This window comes from Mrakia frigida (assembly GCF_051309035.1).
Source record: "Mrakia frigida strain ATCC 22029 unplaced genomic scaffold BDY24scaffold_6, whole genome shotgun sequence".
NCBI lineage: Eukaryota > Fungi > Basidiomycota > Tremellomycetes > Cystofilobasidiales > Mrakiaceae > Mrakia > Mrakia frigida.
The window spans coordinates 826,865-843,676 of NW_027481275.1; the positions used below are offsets into that span (position 1 = coordinate 826,865).

General features: G+C 54.4%; 4 protein-coding genes across 4 annotated transcripts; 1 reads left to right on the forward strand and 3 right to left on the reverse strand.

Annotated features, from left to right (window-relative positions):
* Positions 1 to 60: 60 nt before the first annotated feature.
* On the reverse strand, positions 61 to 4,836 carry BDY24DRAFT_381112 (uncharacterized protein). The gene is made up of 22 exons (XM_076639281.1): positions 4,731 to 4,836; positions 4,439 to 4,570; positions 4,248 to 4,338; positions 3,827 to 4,068; positions 3,361 to 3,691; positions 3,220 to 3,259; positions 3,071 to 3,147; positions 2,933 to 2,999; positions 2,807 to 2,849; positions 2,632 to 2,739; positions 2,473 to 2,556; positions 2,292 to 2,398; positions 2,017 to 2,200; positions 1,790 to 1,872; positions 1,423 to 1,676; positions 1,344 to 1,353; positions 1,093 to 1,251; positions 852 to 990; positions 596 to 722; positions 390 to 497; positions 232 to 323; positions 61 to 163 (listed from the first exon to the last, which is right to left on the reverse strand). The coding sequence occupies exons 1-22, from the start codon at positions 4,773 to 4,775 to the stop codon at positions 158 to 160; spliced, it is 2,529 nt and encodes an 842-aa protein (XP_076499291.1). The 5' UTR covers positions 4,776 to 4,836; the 3' UTR covers positions 61 to 157.
* Positions 4,837 to 7,050: 2,214 nt separating this feature from the next.
* BDY24DRAFT_368954 (uncharacterized protein) lies at positions 7,051 to 9,065 on the reverse strand (the record flags this gene model as incomplete). Its single annotated transcript, XM_076638041.1, has 3 exons — positions 7,051 to 7,221; positions 7,316 to 8,465; positions 8,938 to 9,065. The coding sequence occupies 3 exons, from the start codon at positions 9,063 to 9,065 to the stop codon at positions 7,051 to 7,053; spliced, it is 1,449 nt and encodes a 482-aa protein (XP_076499292.1).
* Positions 9,066 to 10,031: 966 nt separating this feature from the next.
* KEX1 (serine-type carboxypeptidase) lies at positions 10,032 to 13,388 on the reverse strand. The gene is made up of 12 exons (XM_076639282.1): positions 13,110 to 13,388; positions 12,698 to 12,762; positions 12,473 to 12,601; positions 12,234 to 12,370; positions 12,092 to 12,140; positions 11,871 to 12,016; positions 11,662 to 11,798; positions 11,480 to 11,594; positions 11,154 to 11,396; positions 10,988 to 11,068; positions 10,639 to 10,897; positions 10,032 to 10,507 (listed from the first exon to the last, which is right to left on the reverse strand). The coding sequence occupies exons 1-12, from the start codon at positions 13,286 to 13,288 to the stop codon at positions 10,110 to 10,112; spliced, it is 1,938 nt and encodes a 645-aa protein (XP_076499293.1). The 5' UTR covers positions 13,289 to 13,388; the 3' UTR covers positions 10,032 to 10,109.
* A 112-nt stretch (positions 13,389 to 13,500) lies between these two features.
* Positions 13,501 to 15,559, forward strand: PIS1 (CDP-diacylglycerol--inositol 3-phosphatidyltransferase; the record flags this gene model as incomplete). The annotated part of the gene is made up of 7 exons (XM_076644073.1): positions 13,501 to 13,607; positions 13,694 to 13,740; positions 13,874 to 14,048; positions 14,176 to 14,289; positions 14,392 to 14,473; positions 14,581 to 14,871; positions 15,059 to 15,559. The coding sequence occupies 7 exons, from the start codon at positions 13,501 to 13,503 to the stop codon at positions 15,143 to 15,145; spliced, it is 903 nt and encodes a 300-aa protein (XP_076499294.1). The 3' UTR covers positions 15,146 to 15,559.
* Between the last annotated feature and the right edge of the window lie 1,253 nt (positions 15,560 to 16,812).

Consider the following 16,812-nt stretch of genomic DNA (forward strand, 5'->3'; position numbering starts at 1 on the left):
GATTCTTCTCGACGCGTCGGTGCACGCTTTCTTTCTCCGTCACTTTCGACGACTTCTCTCTGGAAGGAAACCGCATGATCGTTACAGGTCGTAAAATCTAAGAAGAAGAGATGGAGGCAGTCGCAGGAGATGATTCGAGGCGAAAGGACAGGCCAGCTCAGAACTACAGCAAGAGGAAAACGAAGTTCAGGTCAGCCTCTCGTTCCTCCTCATTTCTCGAACGAGACTTACGAGCATGTAAGCCTTAGTAAGGGGGAGGGTATCTGCAGGAGGGACGTCGCACAGGACTCCGTCGGCTCGGACCTCGTACGTCTCGGCGTCGACTGTTTAGGAGAAAGGAAGAGGAGGTCAGCTCGAGCTTCGTGACGAAGGAGAAGAGAAGAGCTCACCTTGCATCCTCGGAGTGATGTCGTTGTGCTTCATGTCCTTCTTGGTGACTTTCCTGCATCCTTTGACGGCGGCGGGTCGTTTCTTGAGTCCGTACGAAGCGATGGCGCCTGAGTGAGAGAGACGAAGAGAAAGGGGGACGGGAAGTCAGCCTCGAAGCGTCGCTCTTGCTCTCCATCTTCCTTCGACACCTGAAGTCTACACTTACCTGAGACGATCGAGATCTCCGAGACCCAAATGACCGAGTTGAGAGCAGCTGCACCTGCGTATGCTCCCCACATCAATCGACCAAACACGGGTTGAACGGTGGGGATCGACGCGTTCGCTTCTCCCATCTGCTCGAGAGAGAACAAAGGACGAGAAAGAGAACGAAGTCAGCAAAGGAAAAGACGAATCGCTGAAGCAGAAAGGAAAAGGCGAGGTAGATGTTGAAAGCAAGAAGAAGAGAGGACGTCGAGACGAACCTGAGCCCAAGCGATGATTCCTCCTTTCACGACCATCTCCGGCTTCTGTCCGAAGTTCTCAGGCTTCCAGAGTACGAGATCGGCGAGTTGGCCTTTCGCAACTTGACCGATGACGTGACTCATTCCGTGGGTGATGGCACTGGAGAGTGAAGGAGATGCGACGAGGAGGAGAAAAGAAGACGCGTGAGAACAGCAAAGGACAGCGAGAACAGCTCAAAACTCAAAAGCAAAGCAGACTCACGGGTTGATGGTGTACTTGGCGATGTATCTCTTGACTCGAATGTTGTCCTTTCCTTGCTCGTCTCCCTCGAGAGGGCCTCGAACCTCTCGCATCTTGGCTGCTGTCCTCCACGTTCGAGAGACGACTTCTCCAATTCGACCCATGGCTTGAGCGTCCGAACTGTTGATAACGGACGAAGGGAAGAGCGAGGAAGAGAGGTCAGGGAGGCCACGAGAACCAAGGCAGGGGCAAGAAGCGACGCGTCTCCTTACCTGATCATCGCTGGAAATAGAAATCATTGAGTGTGCAGGTCAGCAAGATAAATTCGAGCTTATAGAACCATGGACTTACAGATGGCACCAGTGTCGTGCAGCAAATCTTCAGCGGCGACAGTCTCGGCTCGAATCCTCGAATCAGCGAAAGCGATGTCCTCCGGGATCGACTTGTCGAGATGGTGGCAGACCATAAGCATGTCGAGATGCTCGTCCAAGGTGTTGTTGGTGAAGGGTCTCGTTGGGTTCGTGGACGAGGGAAGGACGTTGTCCTGGCCGCAAACAACGATGATGTCCGGAGCGTGACCTCCTCCAGCTCCCTCGGTGTGGTAGCTGTGAGAAAAAACAAGAGTTTTCGGTTAGCTTATGACGAAATGACTATAAGCTGTCGAGCAGAAGTGAGGGAGAGGGAAGAACGAGAGGGAAAGAGAGGAGAGCGGACGAACGTGTGGATGGTTCGACCCTTGAAGGCAGCGATGGTGCTCTCGACGAACCCAGACTCGTTCAAAGTATCGGTATGAATGTTGACCTGTAAATGAAAGTCGAGCGAGGGACGAGTTAGCTCTGTTTCCTCGCACCGTCGCCCCCACGGTGAGGTCTCGTTTGATTTCGACGCGTCGTCGCTTTCCATCAAGAATCGAGCGAAAAGACGGAGAAGAGGGTGCTAGCTCACCTGAACATCGTACTCGTCTCCGACCTTCAAGCACTGATCGATGTTGCTAGGCGTCGTTCCCCAATCCTCGTGAAGCTTCAATCCAACGGCTCCAGCCTTGACGATATCGACGAGTCCGTCGGGCCCTGAGTCGTTTCCCTTTCCAGTGAAAGCGAAGTTCATCGGGATTCCATCCGTAGCAGCCCTGTGCAGGTCGAAACAAAAGTTCGAGAAGAAGCAAGGGAGTCAGTGAGGATTCGAGGGCGAGCGAGACGAAGTCATGAAGTAAAACCAACATCATGGCCTGCATGTAGTTCTGTCCGGGCGTGCAGGTCGTAGCGTTGGTTCCAGCTGCTGGTCCAGTACCTCCTCCGATGACGGTGGTAGTTCCAGAAGCGAGAGCCTGAGGAATCGAGCAGAAGGAGACGCGTCAGTTCGCTCGAGGAGGCGAATCGAAAGATGAGTTTGCAGGCTCACCTCAGTCCAAAGTTGAGGGCAAATGTAGTGAACATGAGAGTCAATAGCTCCAGCAGTAACAATGAGCTTCTCTCCGGCGATGACCTAGTCGAACGACAGAAGGAGGAAAGAAGTCAGCTTCGAGCGAAGGTGTCGAGAGAAGCGCTCGAGAGGACGAACCTCGGTGTTGACTCCAACGATCATGTCGAGATCGACTCCATCCATGACATCAGGGTTTCCAGCCTTTCCGATGGCCTTGATGTGACCGTTCTTGACTCCGATATCAGCCTGAGCGAAGAGTAAAGACGCGTCGGTGAGCAAGAGGGAAAGGAGACCGTTCGAAGACACGACTCGCCTTGTAGATCCCAGACCAGTCGATGATAAGAGCGTTGGTGATGCTGTAGTCGAAGGACAAAGGGAAAGGCAATTTCAGTTGGGAGCAAGAACGAGGTCGAGAGAGCAAGGAAAAGAGAGGACGAACACCAAATCGAGCGACTCCGAATCCTTCTTGTTCGTCGCTTGGCCCTGACCGTCTCGAAGAGATTTACCTGATGATAAACGTAGGAAGTCACGGTCAGTAGGGAAAATATCGAGAAAGGCGCGGTGGAAAGGGACGAACCTCCTCCGAACTTGCACTCGTCTCCGTAGACGGTGAGATCCTTCTCGACCTCGACCCAGAGGTTGGTATCTCCCAGTCTGAGCGAACAGAAAAACGAGATAAAAAGTCAGATGGGTTAACGAAACAACGTAGTAGAAGAAGATACTCACCTCACTCGATCTCCAGTCGTGGGTCCATACATCGACGCGTCTTTTCGTTTTCGTTTCGTTCAGAAAAGGTCAGCATCCGTTCCTTCTCCTTTCCCCTCTTCACCTCGTCACCTCACAACGCAAGACTAAAGAGCTACTCACAGGTTTCTCTCTCTACGATCCTCTCTCCTCCCTCCTCCCACTTTCCAAGTCCCTCTCCGACCTCCCTCTGATCCTTGAAACCCTCCGCCTTCAACTTCTCCTCAATCTCCTTCCACCTCTCCTCTCCCTCCTCGAACTTCCCCTCCGACATCCTCGACCCTCCTTGGATCATCTTGTTTCCTCCGATAGTCACGAGGGCAACCGACTTGGACTCTCCTGGCTCGAAACGGACGGCAGTTCCAGCAGGGATGTCGAGGTGGGTTCCGTACGAGAGTCGTCGATCGAAGAGGAGATGTCGGTTGGTCTCTAGGAAAGGGTAGTGGGAGCCGACCTAGATCCCGGAAGGACACGAAACGAAAGTGAAGAAGAACGAAGAAAAAGAGGAAAAGGGAGGGGGGGACGTCGAAACGAAGTCAGGTCAGTTTATGACTCACGCCCGACACCTTTTTCAGCTCGAAGAACTGACCTGAATGGGCCTATCTCCGGTGTTGGTGACTCTCAGCTTGACCCTCTTCCTTCCCTTGTTGATCTTGATGGGTTCTCCTCTGCACACGACGGCACCAGCAGCGAGAGCAGTCGAGTAGAGCTCCTCAGCCTCGAGAGGGAAGAGGTCGTCGGAGGGAATGGGAAGGAAGGAACCGTAAAGAGCGTTGGCGAGGTTTCCGGAATCTGTACAGACTGGATCGTGAACAGTTACAAGGAAGGTCCTAAATAAAGCGAGAGAGAGGAGAGGGGTGTCAGAACAAGGAGAAAGGGAGGAGCGGAGGAGGTCGTCAGAGCTGATCCGACGACTAAAAAGACGGTCTCACCCTGCGAGCGTAAGAAGTCGAAGAAGGTCAGCTTACGGTCGAACGGAAGAGCGAGAAGATTTAGTGTGTTTCACTTACCGTCTGGGAACGTTCCCTCGACCATGACTTCGTGCAGAAGAGGGACGACTCCAGGTTGGACGTGGCGACGTCCGAGAAACTGTTTGCCGAGCTGTAGAACGGTCAAAAATGTCGTCAGTGTCCTAAAATTTATACAGAAACAAGGCTGATACCTGAATACAGGTATCCTTCACTTGAAAATTCTCACTTACCTGCATCAGCTCTGCTACAGAGTGTTCTCCATCGCGGATGTACTCTTGAAGCTGGGAGGCGATCAGAGCCGTCGCTTCGGTCTTGTTGAGTTTTTGACCTCGAGCGAGTCGTTTTTGAGCGAGGAATCCGACCTGTAGAGCATAGCGAGGGGGAGGAGACGATTCAAGAAAGAAAAAGAAGGGAAGGGGAGGAAGGGAGGAAGGAGGAGATAAGGGTGAGCTCAAACAACAGGAGGATGTGTCCTCGCTCGCCGCCCTTGGCTCGGGGGCAGATAACGAAAGAAAGGTTCACCTGATGGAGGAGAATTTTGTCGTGATCTCTAGGGAGAAGCTTCATTAGGAAGAAGAGAAGAAGGGGAGAAGGGAGGGAGGAAGAGATCGTGGAGGTTGGAGGGGAGAATTCGAGGAAGCTGGGGAGAAGGAGGAGAGGCCGAGCGAGCCCTCCCTGGGGCGATTTCGGTGGCAAAGCTGAGAGGAAGCCAGTTTAAAATTTCCGAGAAGAATGTTTTTATTTCCCTCTACTTTAACGAAAAGGTCGAAGTAGACTCGGCCCTCTGAACGTGCGAGTTGAACAGAGGCATCTGTTTTCCGAGTTCGTCCTTGCCGTCGGTCGCTTCGTTCGTGAGAACGGGGACGACGCGAGACGAACTTTCGCTGATCAATTTGCCTCCTTCTTGAAGTCTTCCTCGATCATACTCACGATGAGGGAAAAATCATTTCTTGAGGAAGGACCACAGCTGAAATTGATGACCTGGGCGAGGGAGTGAAGGAGAAATCGAAAAAAAGGAGAAGACGACGACCTTTTGCGTTCCAGGACTCCTCTTCCCGAACTGAGAGAGAAGCCTAAGATCCGGTAGGTATCTTTTAGATGATGTCTTCTCTCGCTTCTGATCGATCAGTCTCAAAAGAGTGCAGCTGGACACATCGAGACCCAGCGGGGAGCCAAAGAAAAGAAACGCGCGCGTCGACGTCCGCTTTCAGGCACCTCCCTCCCTTGCTTCTCTCGGCTCGCCGATGTGTCCAGACTAACGTCCCATCCTATCTCGATACCAGTCTCTATGAACTAAAACGGCTCGTACGTCTTCTGCTCTTCCCGCCCTTTGTTTCGTCTTCTTTCTTCTTGTTCTTCCTGGTCGTCTCCGAGTCTTGTCTCGTCGTCTTGATCCCCCCCTCTTTCCCTGGCCCTCGCACCCCCGGGGAATTCAGTTCTTCAGCTCAGCTTAAACCCCCCCAAAAAGCGAGTATCCTAAGTCGTTTCTCTCTCTCTCTCTCTCTCCCTTTCGGCTGCCTTCCTTCGTGGAATCGTTTCGGATTTCCGTCGACGGTCACGGACGCGTCGCGGCCGCTGTCCCCTTCCCTCCTTCCCTTCTCACCAGCTTCACGATCGCTTTCCATCCCTATCCCATCCCCTCTCCACCAACCCATACCAAACACACTCCACTCCTTCTTTCATTCTGACACAAACTTTCTTTCTTCTCGCACGACTCCCTCCAACCAACCCTTTTCCTCGTCGTCGCGTCGTCTCGTTCTCGTTCTCTTTCCTCTTTCGGGACCAGCTCCAAACAAGACAATAAAAGGTTTTCTGTGTCTTCAAAACTATCAAACCAGACTACCTAGGAACTCGTTTGGCGAGTGCGGTGACTAGACTATCACAAAGAAGCCCAAAATCGAACGAGAAGGTCGTCACGAACGCAAACCCCCAAAAAAGAGAAAGACCCATTCGCAGTGGGGTTGAAAAGGGAAGATAGACAAAAGACGAAGGGAAGGAAGTGAAGGGAAACATAGAGCTATGAAACGAGAACCAGAACACGAGAGGCCAAGAAACGAGAAGGGGTCGTTACAGGAGTCCGAAACCGAGACGAAGTTGAGATGGAGATGGAGTGGGTAGAGAACTAAGCTAGGTTAAGGTAAACTATGGGAGAGGTGGTGGGAGGGAAGTACATGATAGACGAAGGAGACGAGGCAGGGAGAGCAAAATCAAATTGTAATCAAGAAAAGGCAAGGCAAGGCAAGACGAGAAGAGAGAGAGACGATGAGACGGAGGGAGAGGCGGCTGCGACCGCTATCGCGACGTGTGTAGTTGTCGTTGTTGATCGATCGATGGGAGGGTTGGAGGGATGGGTGGGAGTGGAGGGTGGACCGAGAAACCGAACGAAGCGACGACCGAGCTTTGAAGACGAGGGCCGACGAACGAGGGACGAACCGAGACGACGACGACGGGGTTGTGCCTATGCGAGCGCCCGGTTGTTGGTTGGACGAACGAAGACCGACGACGAGGGTGGAAGGGTGGAGGCTTGTTGAAGAGGAGAAGAAGCCTGGGTTGGGTTGTTTGGTTCGAGTCGAAGGGGAGTTTTTACATTCTCTGTTTCCGAGAGGAGAAGACCGCGACGACGTTGACGAACGAACGAGGAATCGGTGTGAAGATAGGGACCGATGTGGACGAAGGGGAACGATGGGAGGGTGGGAGAGAAGGGAGGGGTGAGCCTGAGCGAAGATGTTTCCGATTTCCGTAGTTAAGTTGACTGGTGATGAGGGGTTTCGACGACGACGACGGTTGAAGAGAGCGGGGAGGATCCGTTCGGTTGTTGACGATGCGAAGAGAGAGGAGGCGTTCATCTCTTCCTGCTGCCTCCTCCTCCTCCTGGACCTCGTCGCTTGTGGAGGGGGATGGAGTGGTCGACGGTCTTGAAGTGTCGAATGAGAGCGTCCTTTCGAGAGAAGGTTCGACTGCAGGTGTCGCAGTAGTGGAGAGTGATGCCGGCTGCGTGGGCTGTGTACTCGTGCTGAAGAAGAAAGAAAGGAGGAGAAGACGAGTCAGTGATGAGCTTCGAAGACGACGCAGACTCGATGCGAGACGATAAAAGAAGAAGGACTCACTCTCTTGAGATCGTAGGTCCTGACGAATCCCAAACGCTGACCCTTCCCGTCCGTGCATCCAGCGACGTGGCACCAGCAGGTAGGTTCGGGAGGAGTAGACTGCTCCCTAGGAGCTGGCGTTGCCGACGACGAAGACGCCGCTCCTGCTGAGGTTCGACGAGCGTTTCGAGGATCGACTCTCTTCTTCTTGGGCTTGGGCTGCTGGTTGTTGGCCGACTGGGACGCCATCGAGTTTCGTCGAGCCTTCTGGGGTTTCCTGCTGCTCGTGTACTCCTTGTCGTCGTCGTCCTCCTCCGAATCCGAGGCCGACGAGTGGTATCGAGAATCTCCGTCGTCGTAGTCGTCCTCGTCGTCGACGGGGGAAGCTCGCTTCTTGTCGAACTGACCGGAGGGAACTCGAGAGGGAGCGGCCGCTTCAACCTCTCGAGATCCGACGGCGTCGAACGACGACGACTCTCCTCCTCCTCCGGTTCCGACGTCCTCCCTTCCAGGGTACCTCGGCTGCTCGTCCTGGCTCTCGGTTTCGAGAGGACGGAATCCGAACTTGGGGACGGGATTCCTGCTTGACGAAGCTCCGTCGGGGCTGGTAGCGAGGAAGGCCATGTGAGGCGAGAGGGTGGTTCCGTTGGACGACGCTCGAACGTGCTTTGGGTACGAGTGCGAGTGAGCCTTGGGCTCGGGGATCATGAGAGGGGTGGGAGGGACGTCCTCGTCCTCGCTGGAGGTGCTGGCGTAGGAGGAGTAGGATTCGATCGATTCCTGTCGAAGGCTGGTGAGACGCGACGGATGGGCGAAGGGCTGTTCGTCGACGGGAGTGTGAGGAGAGCGGGTGGAGGAGGAGGAGTCGATTCGAGCGTTGGGGAAGAGGGATGGGTAGGTCTTCTGAGCGGTGTGGTCGTCTGCGAAGACGTCGCGAGGAGAGACGGTGGTGGAAGCGTCCGATTCTCCCTCGGAGAAGGTGGGTGACCCGAATCCAAACTGAGGCGACTGGAGTTGAGTGGATCGGTACTGATCGGCGAGAGGTTCGTGTTCGTACGAGTGGTGAGCGTTGTAGAAGGAGTAGTTGGCTTGGAGGGGAGGAAGGGGAGCGTCCGAGAGGAGGGGAGACTGGGAAGGGAGGGCTGGGTAGCGGTAAGTGACGGAGTGAGGTCTGATTCAAACGATTGGTAAGCGAAAGAGAGAAGGAAGGTCAGCGTTTAGTTAGGATTTTCTGAACGACGAAAAGCAGAGAAAAGAAAGATGTGAAGATGGAACGAAGGCCGTAGAAGAGAAGAGAGAGGAAGAGCCGGAGCTTCCACGTCGCTCGGCTAGGCTAGGCTGAGTGGAGGAAGGGGAAGGAGGGAGGGGAAGAGTCGAGAGCTTCTTCCCTTCGCTGGGCTTGTTTGAAACACGCCAACGACTCCAAACTGAGCCAGAGCTCCGATTTCTCTACCAGCTAGACCGTCTCGCTTTTTAAACTTCAAAAAGAGAAGAAAAGTGGATTCGCCACCCAAACTGAGGCCCTCCCCTCCCTCCTCCTCCTCCTTCGATCCCCTCTTCGTTCCTCCCTCTTGCCCATCCATCCCTCCCTTCTTGCCCCAACCCAAAGTAGAAAGTCGATAGAAAGGAACGATTTTACTCACTGTTGATCTTTGTATCCGAAACCGTGATCGTCTTCGTCGTCTGAACCAAAGACGAACTCGTCGTCGTCTGCCTTGAACAAGGACGACTCCTGAGAGCTCGCCTTCTGCTGTTGCTGGGGAGGAGCCATCCTAGCGTTCGCTCGTACGTTGCTCGAGGGAGCTGAGAGTGGAAAGGTTGTTGCTCGTGGGAGAATGGAGGGCGAAAACAGGGTGGATGCCGCGAAGAAGGAGGGGAGGGAGAGAGAGAGCAAGATGTAGTTGGGAGCAACTTGAAAGGGAGGGAAGGAGCCGGCCCATTTATATTAGCTTGATGACTCTTCCAGCGGTTTCTATTCCTTTTTTTTTTAACCCCTTCGAAATCCAGAGAGAGAAAAATTGGACGAGATCGGAGTCAAGCAAGACTACCCGAAAACTTTCTCATTCGAAAAAGAACGAAGCAAATCTGTTCCGAGGGTTAACTCGAAAGGGAAAGCAGGTGATCGCTTCCTTTGCTTCTGACTCACGCCGCTCAAAGGGTTCGGCTCCGTTCCTGAATGAAAATTTACTCTTCCTCAGACCCGCCTCAGCTCTTCGAAGAAATTATATGGGGCTGCAACCAAAGAAACAAAGAAGCGGAAGGGTCGAGAGCTCAAGTTCCGTCCGTTCAAAAGGGCGCGACGCGTCGTCGAGTTCGGTCGAGCTGGCCTCTTCCCCTTCTTCTCTAGGTCTTTTGTTTTGTCGAGGAGCGAAGACTCCCTGCTCTCTCTGCTCTCTGCACGACTAGACAGAAGCTAATCAAGGACTTCTCAACTCTGTGCATGTTCCGAAACCGAAAACCTTCCCTTTTTCGACCCCTCCTTCTCTTCTCCTCTCGACCGACCCTCTCTCTCGTCTCTCGACGCGTCCCTCCTGTTCCTTCTCCTCCCCTCTCGGTTCCTCGGAGCATCCCACCAAACTCTTCAACGCCTCGATCTATCTTTGAACCAGCATCCATCCACCTTTCTCTCCGACGACCTCAAAAGAAACTTTCTCTTCTTCTCTCCGCGTCGCCCCTCTCCCAGCTCGCTTTCCCTCCTCCTCTCCTCTCTCTCTCTCTCTCTCTCTCTCTCTCTACCTTTTTCCAACGCAAGAAAAAACATCTATGCTGCCAAAAACCCCCTACATACAACTCAATCAAAAACCGGAACCCTAGTCTACTTCCTCCTCCCTCCACCCCTCTCCCATCCCCCGTCGTCCTCTTCCTCCTCCCCGAGATCAAACATCACCTCCCCCTCGCTCTCACTCTCATCCAACACCGTCTTGCCCTTCCCCTTCGACCCTCTCCCACCGGGACTTCCCAACCCTCTCGGACTCCCAGGCTGGTGGTTCCTCGGACTCCCAGGAGCCGACGACCCTGGCCCGAGCGGTTCGCGTTCCTCCGCGTCGTTGAGGTCCCGTCGGGTGAGAGGGAGGGAGTTGGTTCGGTTGTGCTGGGAGAGATGGAAGGCGGAGGCGGAACGACGACGACGGCGGGCTCGGAAGAAGAAGAAGAGAGCGGTGGCGATGGCGATGAACAGGAGGACGGTTAGGGCGGAGGAGGCGTTATAGAATGCTGCGGAGGAAAAAAAAAGCGGAACGAGATGAGGGGGGAAGAAGTTAGGTTGGAAGAACGAAGAAGAAAGATGAGAGAGAAAGGAGAGGGCTCGAGACAAAGAAACAAAGGAGGAGGACGACGCGACTCACCTTCCCATCCACCCACCGCTCCCACAGGTCCACTCGTCCCACTCGAACTCCCACCCTTCCCACTCCCTCCCCCTCCATCCCCATCAGCAGCGGAAAGAGATCCTTGGACGGCGGTGGTCTTCTCCTTCGTTCCGATTCGAGACTCCCATCCTGGCGTTCCGTCGACGAGGAGGGAAAAGTCGACGTCCATGAAGCGGAGGATCATGTCGTGGGCGACTTGAGGGACGTCGTAGGCTACCATGTGCGAGGAGGAGGAGACCTGCGACGCAGAAAGAGAGAGAGGAAGAACGGGTGAGTAGGTGTGGGAGGCGAGAGAAGGAAATAAAGACGACGAAACGAAGGAACGAACCTTGACGTAGGTGAGGTTTCGAGCCGACGTCCATGTACCAGCGAGGGTGTCGTTGACGTACCATTCGTTGACGCTTGCGCTCTAGATCGCCACACGTCAAGAAAGATGGAGAGAGTTCAGCGGAGGAGCTCGAGGGAAGACGACGAGTCGACAAACGCCCACTCACCTGCAATCCCTTCGCCCCGTTCCACTCCAACCGTTCCACCAGCCTCTCGATTCCCTTGTGGTTACATATCAGATCCTCCGATCCAGCGAAGAGCAGGATGGGAATCCTCTCGAGGAGGGAAGGGAAGAGACCGATCGAAGCTGGCGATTTCGAGTTGCCGAGTGCTCCTCCGACGGCTCCGTTGCATTCGACCCATCCCGTCTTGTGCTCTGTTGCATGAAGGGCGGCGACGACGTCGGTACGCTGTGAAAGATCAGATGAGGAATGGTCAGACGGCGAGTTGGGAAGAAAGGGAGGAAGGAAGGGGAGAACGAGAGGAGACGAACTCGAAGGTAGGTGTAGACGTCTGAAAGCTCAGGTGGCCAGTTCATTCCACAAGCTGGATACTCGTCGGTAAGACGAACATCGTAGACGTTCATACAGACCTTTCGCCCGTCGACTCTGTAAGAAGGGGAGGCGAGGTCAGCTACGAAGAAAGAGGAACGACGCGTCGAGGGAAGAGACTCACTCCTGAACGAAACGCTCCGTAACCTGGCTCATCACCTGTCCACAGTTGTTCATGTTGATGGGCATCGTAGCCATGTCAGTGTGCTTGTCGATCTCAGCCTGACAGACGGCGAGCGTAGCGGTCAAGTCGGCGGCTTGCTGTGGAGGGAGACGGAGGAAGAAAGAGGTCAGCGGAGAGTCGATCTCGAAGACGGATTGGGAGGGACGAACTGGAGTTCCAGCCTTGACGAGACCATGCTCGTAAGCGAAGTCGACGTAGCCAGGGTACTGCTCTCGAGGATCGATCCAACCGTTTCCGATGGCGATTCCTTTCAGAGGGAAGTTCGGGAGATGAGGAGTGTTGAGAAGCGCGTCGGCTGAAGAAGAGGGAAGGAAAAGGGTCAGCTCCGTTCGAAACTATTCTAAGCATCGAAGAGGAGCGGTAGACCAACCGAAGTAAGGAATGTACTGTCCAGCGTAGGACTCTCCGGTGAGGTAGGTCTGGGAGAGGAAAGGGAAGTCGCGACGAAAGTCAGCTTCCACTCGGACATCCCACCAGCCCAACGGGGAGTCTCGAAGATCAGAGACACTCACATCAACTCCCTTCCACTCTGGGAAGACTTCGAGGAAGTTTTTGATGAAATGAACGAGATGAGCGCTGGCCTGATGCAGCTCGTGAAGGTAACCGTTCGTCGGCGTCGTGCTCATTCCAGTCCCAGGAGGTTGATCGACTGTAAAGTGAACGGTCGAGGGTCAGTCAGACGTCGACCCATCGTTGCTTCGTATTTCCTTCTGCGAGCTTCTGATTCAGGAAGGAGGCGAAGGAGGCGTACCGAAAACAACTCCAGCGAACTCCTCCCATCCTCCCCAATCGAGCAGCATCAAACCTCCAGGATTGGAAGGATCCATCCTGAAGGGACCTATCTCCATCATCGAACCATCGAAAGACGAGCATCCGGGACCTGATGAGTATGGAGGAAGGATCAGCCAAAGGGTCGAGAACGAACGCGGGAGGGAGAGGAAGCGGAAGGAGGAAGGAGGGGAGGGCTGAAGCTGACCTCCGTTGAACCAGAAGATGAGACGGTTCTTGCCAGCTTTCCGACGAGGGTTCACCAGCATGAAGCTGAGATTGCGAAGAAGTCGAGTGCGAGAGGTCAGTCACTGTCAGAAACAAGGAGGAGAAGAGGAGAAGGAGGAGAAGGGAAAGGAGGTTGAGCTCGAAGGTGCGATGGGGATCCCTTCCCTTCGAGCTCGTCGACACCTCCCGGCTCAAGAGAGCTCGCTCAAACTCCTCAGACCCCCGTCCTGATACGCTAAGGGAGGTTCTCGACAGCTCTTCTGAACGAGGAAGCTCACGATTGAGTTCAGAACGACCTGTTCGGCACCTCCTCTGAACGCGACCTCGCAGTTGAGCTTCCCTGCCTCCCGTCTCTTTCTCGTAGATATAGTAGAGACTCGTCGTGTACTCACAATATTTTAGCCTCCCTCCCTGTTGCTCCCTTTCCTCCTCCGTCGTCCTCTCCTGGATCACTATCGAGGAGACCTGCCCAGACGTTGAGAGGATGAGTTGGGTGTTGATTCAGAGGGAATTCGAGCGTCGGCAGAGTCGGGACGTAGAACGACGAAGCGGGAGGAAGAGTGCTCGCCATAAAGACGAAAGACTCTAGTAGAGAGGTACAGAAGAGTCGGGAGTGGGTTGGGAGAGGATGGAGTTGAGAGTGAACCAAGGGAAGGGAAGGGAGGGAGGGGGTGGGGAGGAGGGCGAAGCGATCGACCGAACTTCGTCCTTTCGAGGTCGCCTCCCTCTTCTTTGATTCCTCAAACCACGACTATGGCACCTAAAACTCGTTCCCAAACTCCCATGGCTTCGACACCAAACTCTCCTCTCTCTGTACCCGCCAACTCTTCCTCAGAGAACCGAGATCGGTCTCCTTCAGTCGTAAACAGGAAGGAAGCGCTCGCCCTCGCGTTCGTAATCCCTTCCTTCCCTTCCTCCTCGTCCTTTTTCTCCCCTTTCGCTGACCTTTTCGCTGCCCTTGTTTGGATATTTGCAGTACTCAGTCGCAGGAGAACGTCTTCCTTTTCGTCCCTAACCTTATCGGTAAGTCCTTCACGTTCAATCCTCACGGGAGCCGCTCCATCCTTCCCTGCCTTCCCTCCCTTCCTCCCTCCCTCCTCGCGTCCTTCCCCCTTCTCTCAAGCTCATCTGTGTCGTTTTATATCCCATCTCGCAGGTTATGCTCGAATTATCCTCGCTGGTATCTCTCTGGTAGTCATGCCTTACCACCCGAAGGTCTGTACGGCGCTCTACTTCACCTCGTCCATCCTCGACGTCGCAGATGGAAAGGCAGCTCGTGCGCTCGGTCAAACCTCAAAGTTCGGAGCAGTTCTGGATATGGTCACCGATAGGTCAGTACTGTCTACCTATCTTTTACTCTCTAAAGCTGGGATGGAGCTGGAGAAGGAGTAGAAAAGCTGATGATGCTCTTCGCTTGTGGCTCTCTCTCTTCCCTCTTTCCTTCCCTCTGTCTTTCAGATGTGCGACTGCTTGTCTTTTGACCTTCTTGGCCATGGCCTACCCTTCCTGGGCTCTTGCCTTCCAGTTCTTGATCACCTTGGACTTCAGCTCGCACTACATGCACATGTACAGGTTCGTCGAGCTTCTGTTCTCTCTTCTCTCTCTCGACTCTCCGGCTTCGGACGACCTTCCGCTGACGTCTCCCTTTTTCTCCTGCATCTCGTAAAATCATAGCACTCTCGCTACTGGATCAGTCTCGCACAAGGTCGTCGATCCTGAGGCCTCGTGGATCCTTTGGATGTACTACAACAACACCGTTCGTTCCTCCTCTTCTTGTTCTTGATCCATCGGGAGTTGAGCTCGCGTGCGTCCTTCCTTCCCTTCTTTGGCCGACCTCTTCTCTTCTTCCATGGCCTCCTCTAGACTACCCTCTTCATCTTCTGCTTCTGCAACGAGACTTTCTTCGTCTGCCTCTACCTCCTCGCCTTCTGGACCAGCAACCTTGGTCTTCCATCCCATCTCCTCTCCTCGACCATCCTCGCTCCTTCCCTCCCTTACCTCGTCGACTACCCCAAGGTCATCGCCGCCATCTCTGTCGCCGACTCCATCATCGAGAGGACGAGCTTGCCTGGACTGGTCGCTGCCTTCACTGGCCCCATCATGTTCATGAAGCAGGTCATCAACGGAGTGCAGTTCTGGAAGGCTTCCAAGGTCGTGAGTCTCTGTCTTCTTGAGCTTCGTCCTCGTCGTTCTGGCTGTTTCGAGAGAGGCCAGGTGGGGACAGAGGCTAGGGAGCTCGGCTGTAGAACGGGGAAGCGCGCAATCTCGTACAATCGCGTCATGAAGAATCGAAGCTGACCTTCCTCCTCTCCCTTCCTTTTCTCTTTCCTTCCCTCCTCAGCTCGTCGGACTCGACCTCGCCGAGCGAAAGACCGCCCGGGAAGAGAAGTTCCTCGCCTCTCGAGGACGCAAGGAGGCCTCCGCCTAAGGACGCCTTCTCCTCGCCTCGCATCTCCTCCCTCCCCTCTTCCTCTCTCGTCCCCGAGGCGTCCAATTTGGAACCCAGCTCGTACCACGAGCTCTCATCTCCTCCCTTCCTTTCTTCGTAGAATCAAACCAACCCTAACCCATCGTATTTCTGTAGTAGCGTTGTTTCGTCTCTTTTCTTTCTCCTCCCACACGTCCATCACGCGTCTCACTCTCATCAACGGCCTTCAATCTCGTTTCGTTTCGTCTTTCATTCCTAGGGCTGGTATCTACAACCCCTCTTAAGTAGGCTAGTGTTGCGTCCCACTTTTTTTTTCGTTCGTTCCTAGCTAGTCTATCTTAATATCCATCGAACTTTGCTCAAATCGAACAGATGATGCAACGCGCTCTGCCGCTCTCCCTCCCTCTCCCTCGAGTCCTTCCTTCCCGTTCATCTCATTCACGCTGCGAAACGGACGCGAGGAGTTCACTTGAACGTGCATCGTCAGTCGAAAGCTAGAGACTGCATACCTGATTGTGTCGAGGCTTTTCGACGAACTTTCGTCGAGCTTCCGAGCGTTCTTGTCAAGTCGTTTTCTGTGATAAGTTAAAAAAAAATAGAAGAAGAAAATGAAACGCTCCTTGACATGAGATCCTCCGTTGCCCATTCAACTACTCTGCTCTTCTGGAGACGCAGACGTAGGCTTCTCCTCCTTCGTTTCCTCCTTCACCTCTTTCTCCTTCTTCTCCTCCAAGGTCTCCTTCTTCGTTTCCTCCACAATCTCCTTGGCCTTCTCCTTCTCCTTTTCCTTCACCACCCCTGACGTCCCTCTCATTCTAGCAGCAAAGAACCGATCCGCCGAGCTCATGCCAGCCTCCGCCGTCGCCGTAGCGCTCGTCGTCGCGTTGGACTGTCTCCTCCCTCCTCCTCCTCCTCCTCCTGGCCCAGCAGTCCCCCAAGCTCCTCCACCGCCAACGCCGCCCAACGGTCCATGCTGCTGCGGTTGAGACTGAGGGTCCCTCCCTATCGGAGGAAGCAGAGGAGGAGGGGGAGGTCGGTTGTTCCTTCGAACGACGGGCGGCTCGGTTTGGATGTAGTCTTCGCAGACCTCCTTGACGAAGGAACCTCCTCGAGAAAGGATCTCGTAGGCTCGTTTGAACTCCTCCAGGATTCGGTCGGAGTGTTTCCCTGGGATGATTCCTCCGGCACAGTTCTGCATCGAAAGGAAATCGAGGAAGAGTCAGCGGGACGAGAACGACGCGTCAAGAATGAGAAAGAAACGAGCCCACCTTCGAGTGAATGAACGGATCTTGAATGACGAAATTCGAGGAATCCCACTTCTTCTCCGTCCCATCCTTCCGCTTCGACCTTCCACCTCTCAGCAAACTAGCGACGTCTCGATCCCAACGCCAATCGCCTCCCTCTTCCTGCTCGTCCTGCTCCTCTCCTTCGCCGCTCTTCCGACCCAAGATCTCTCCATACCAGCCGAAGAACCCTTTCGCCAGTTCTCCAACATCGACCCTTTCGTTCCTCTCCTTCCATCTCGCCACTTCCTCAGCTCCCAGAGACTCGACGGGAGCGAAGGTGGTGTTGACGAGCTCGGGAGTGCTGCTCGTCGTGTTCCCTGTCGGAGGACCTGTCGAGTTGGCGTTGGAAGAGGAGTTGCGACGATGACGGATGGAGGGACC

Excerpts from the sequence above, each read along its gene's own strand:
- BDY24DRAFT_381112 (XM_076639281.1), bottom strand. The coding sequence starts at position 4,775 with ATGAAGCTTCTCCCTAGAGATCACGACAAAATTCTCCTCCATCAG. Across the intron at positions 2,850-2,932 it reads TCGGAGTCGCTCGATTTGGT|CATCACCAACGCTCTTATCA; the intron begins GTTCGTCCTCTC and ends CTTCGACTACAG. Across the intron at positions 1,873-2,016 it reads GAGACGAGTACGATGTTCAG|GTCAACATTCATACCGATAC; the intron begins GTGAGCTAGCAC and ends TTTCATTTACAG.
- KEX1 (XM_076639282.1), bottom strand. The coding sequence starts at position 13,288 with ATGGCGAGCACTCTTCCTCCCGCTTCGTCGTTCTACGTCCCGACTCTG. Across the intron at positions 12,371-12,472 it reads GTTCGCTGGAGTTGTTTTCG|TCGATCAACCTCCTGGGACT; the intron begins GTACGCCTCCTT and ends TTCACTTTACAG. Across the intron at positions 12,017-12,091 it reads ACAGTACATTCCTTACTTCG|CCGACGCGCTTCTCAACACT; the intron begins GTTGGTCTACCG and ends CCTCTTCTTCAG.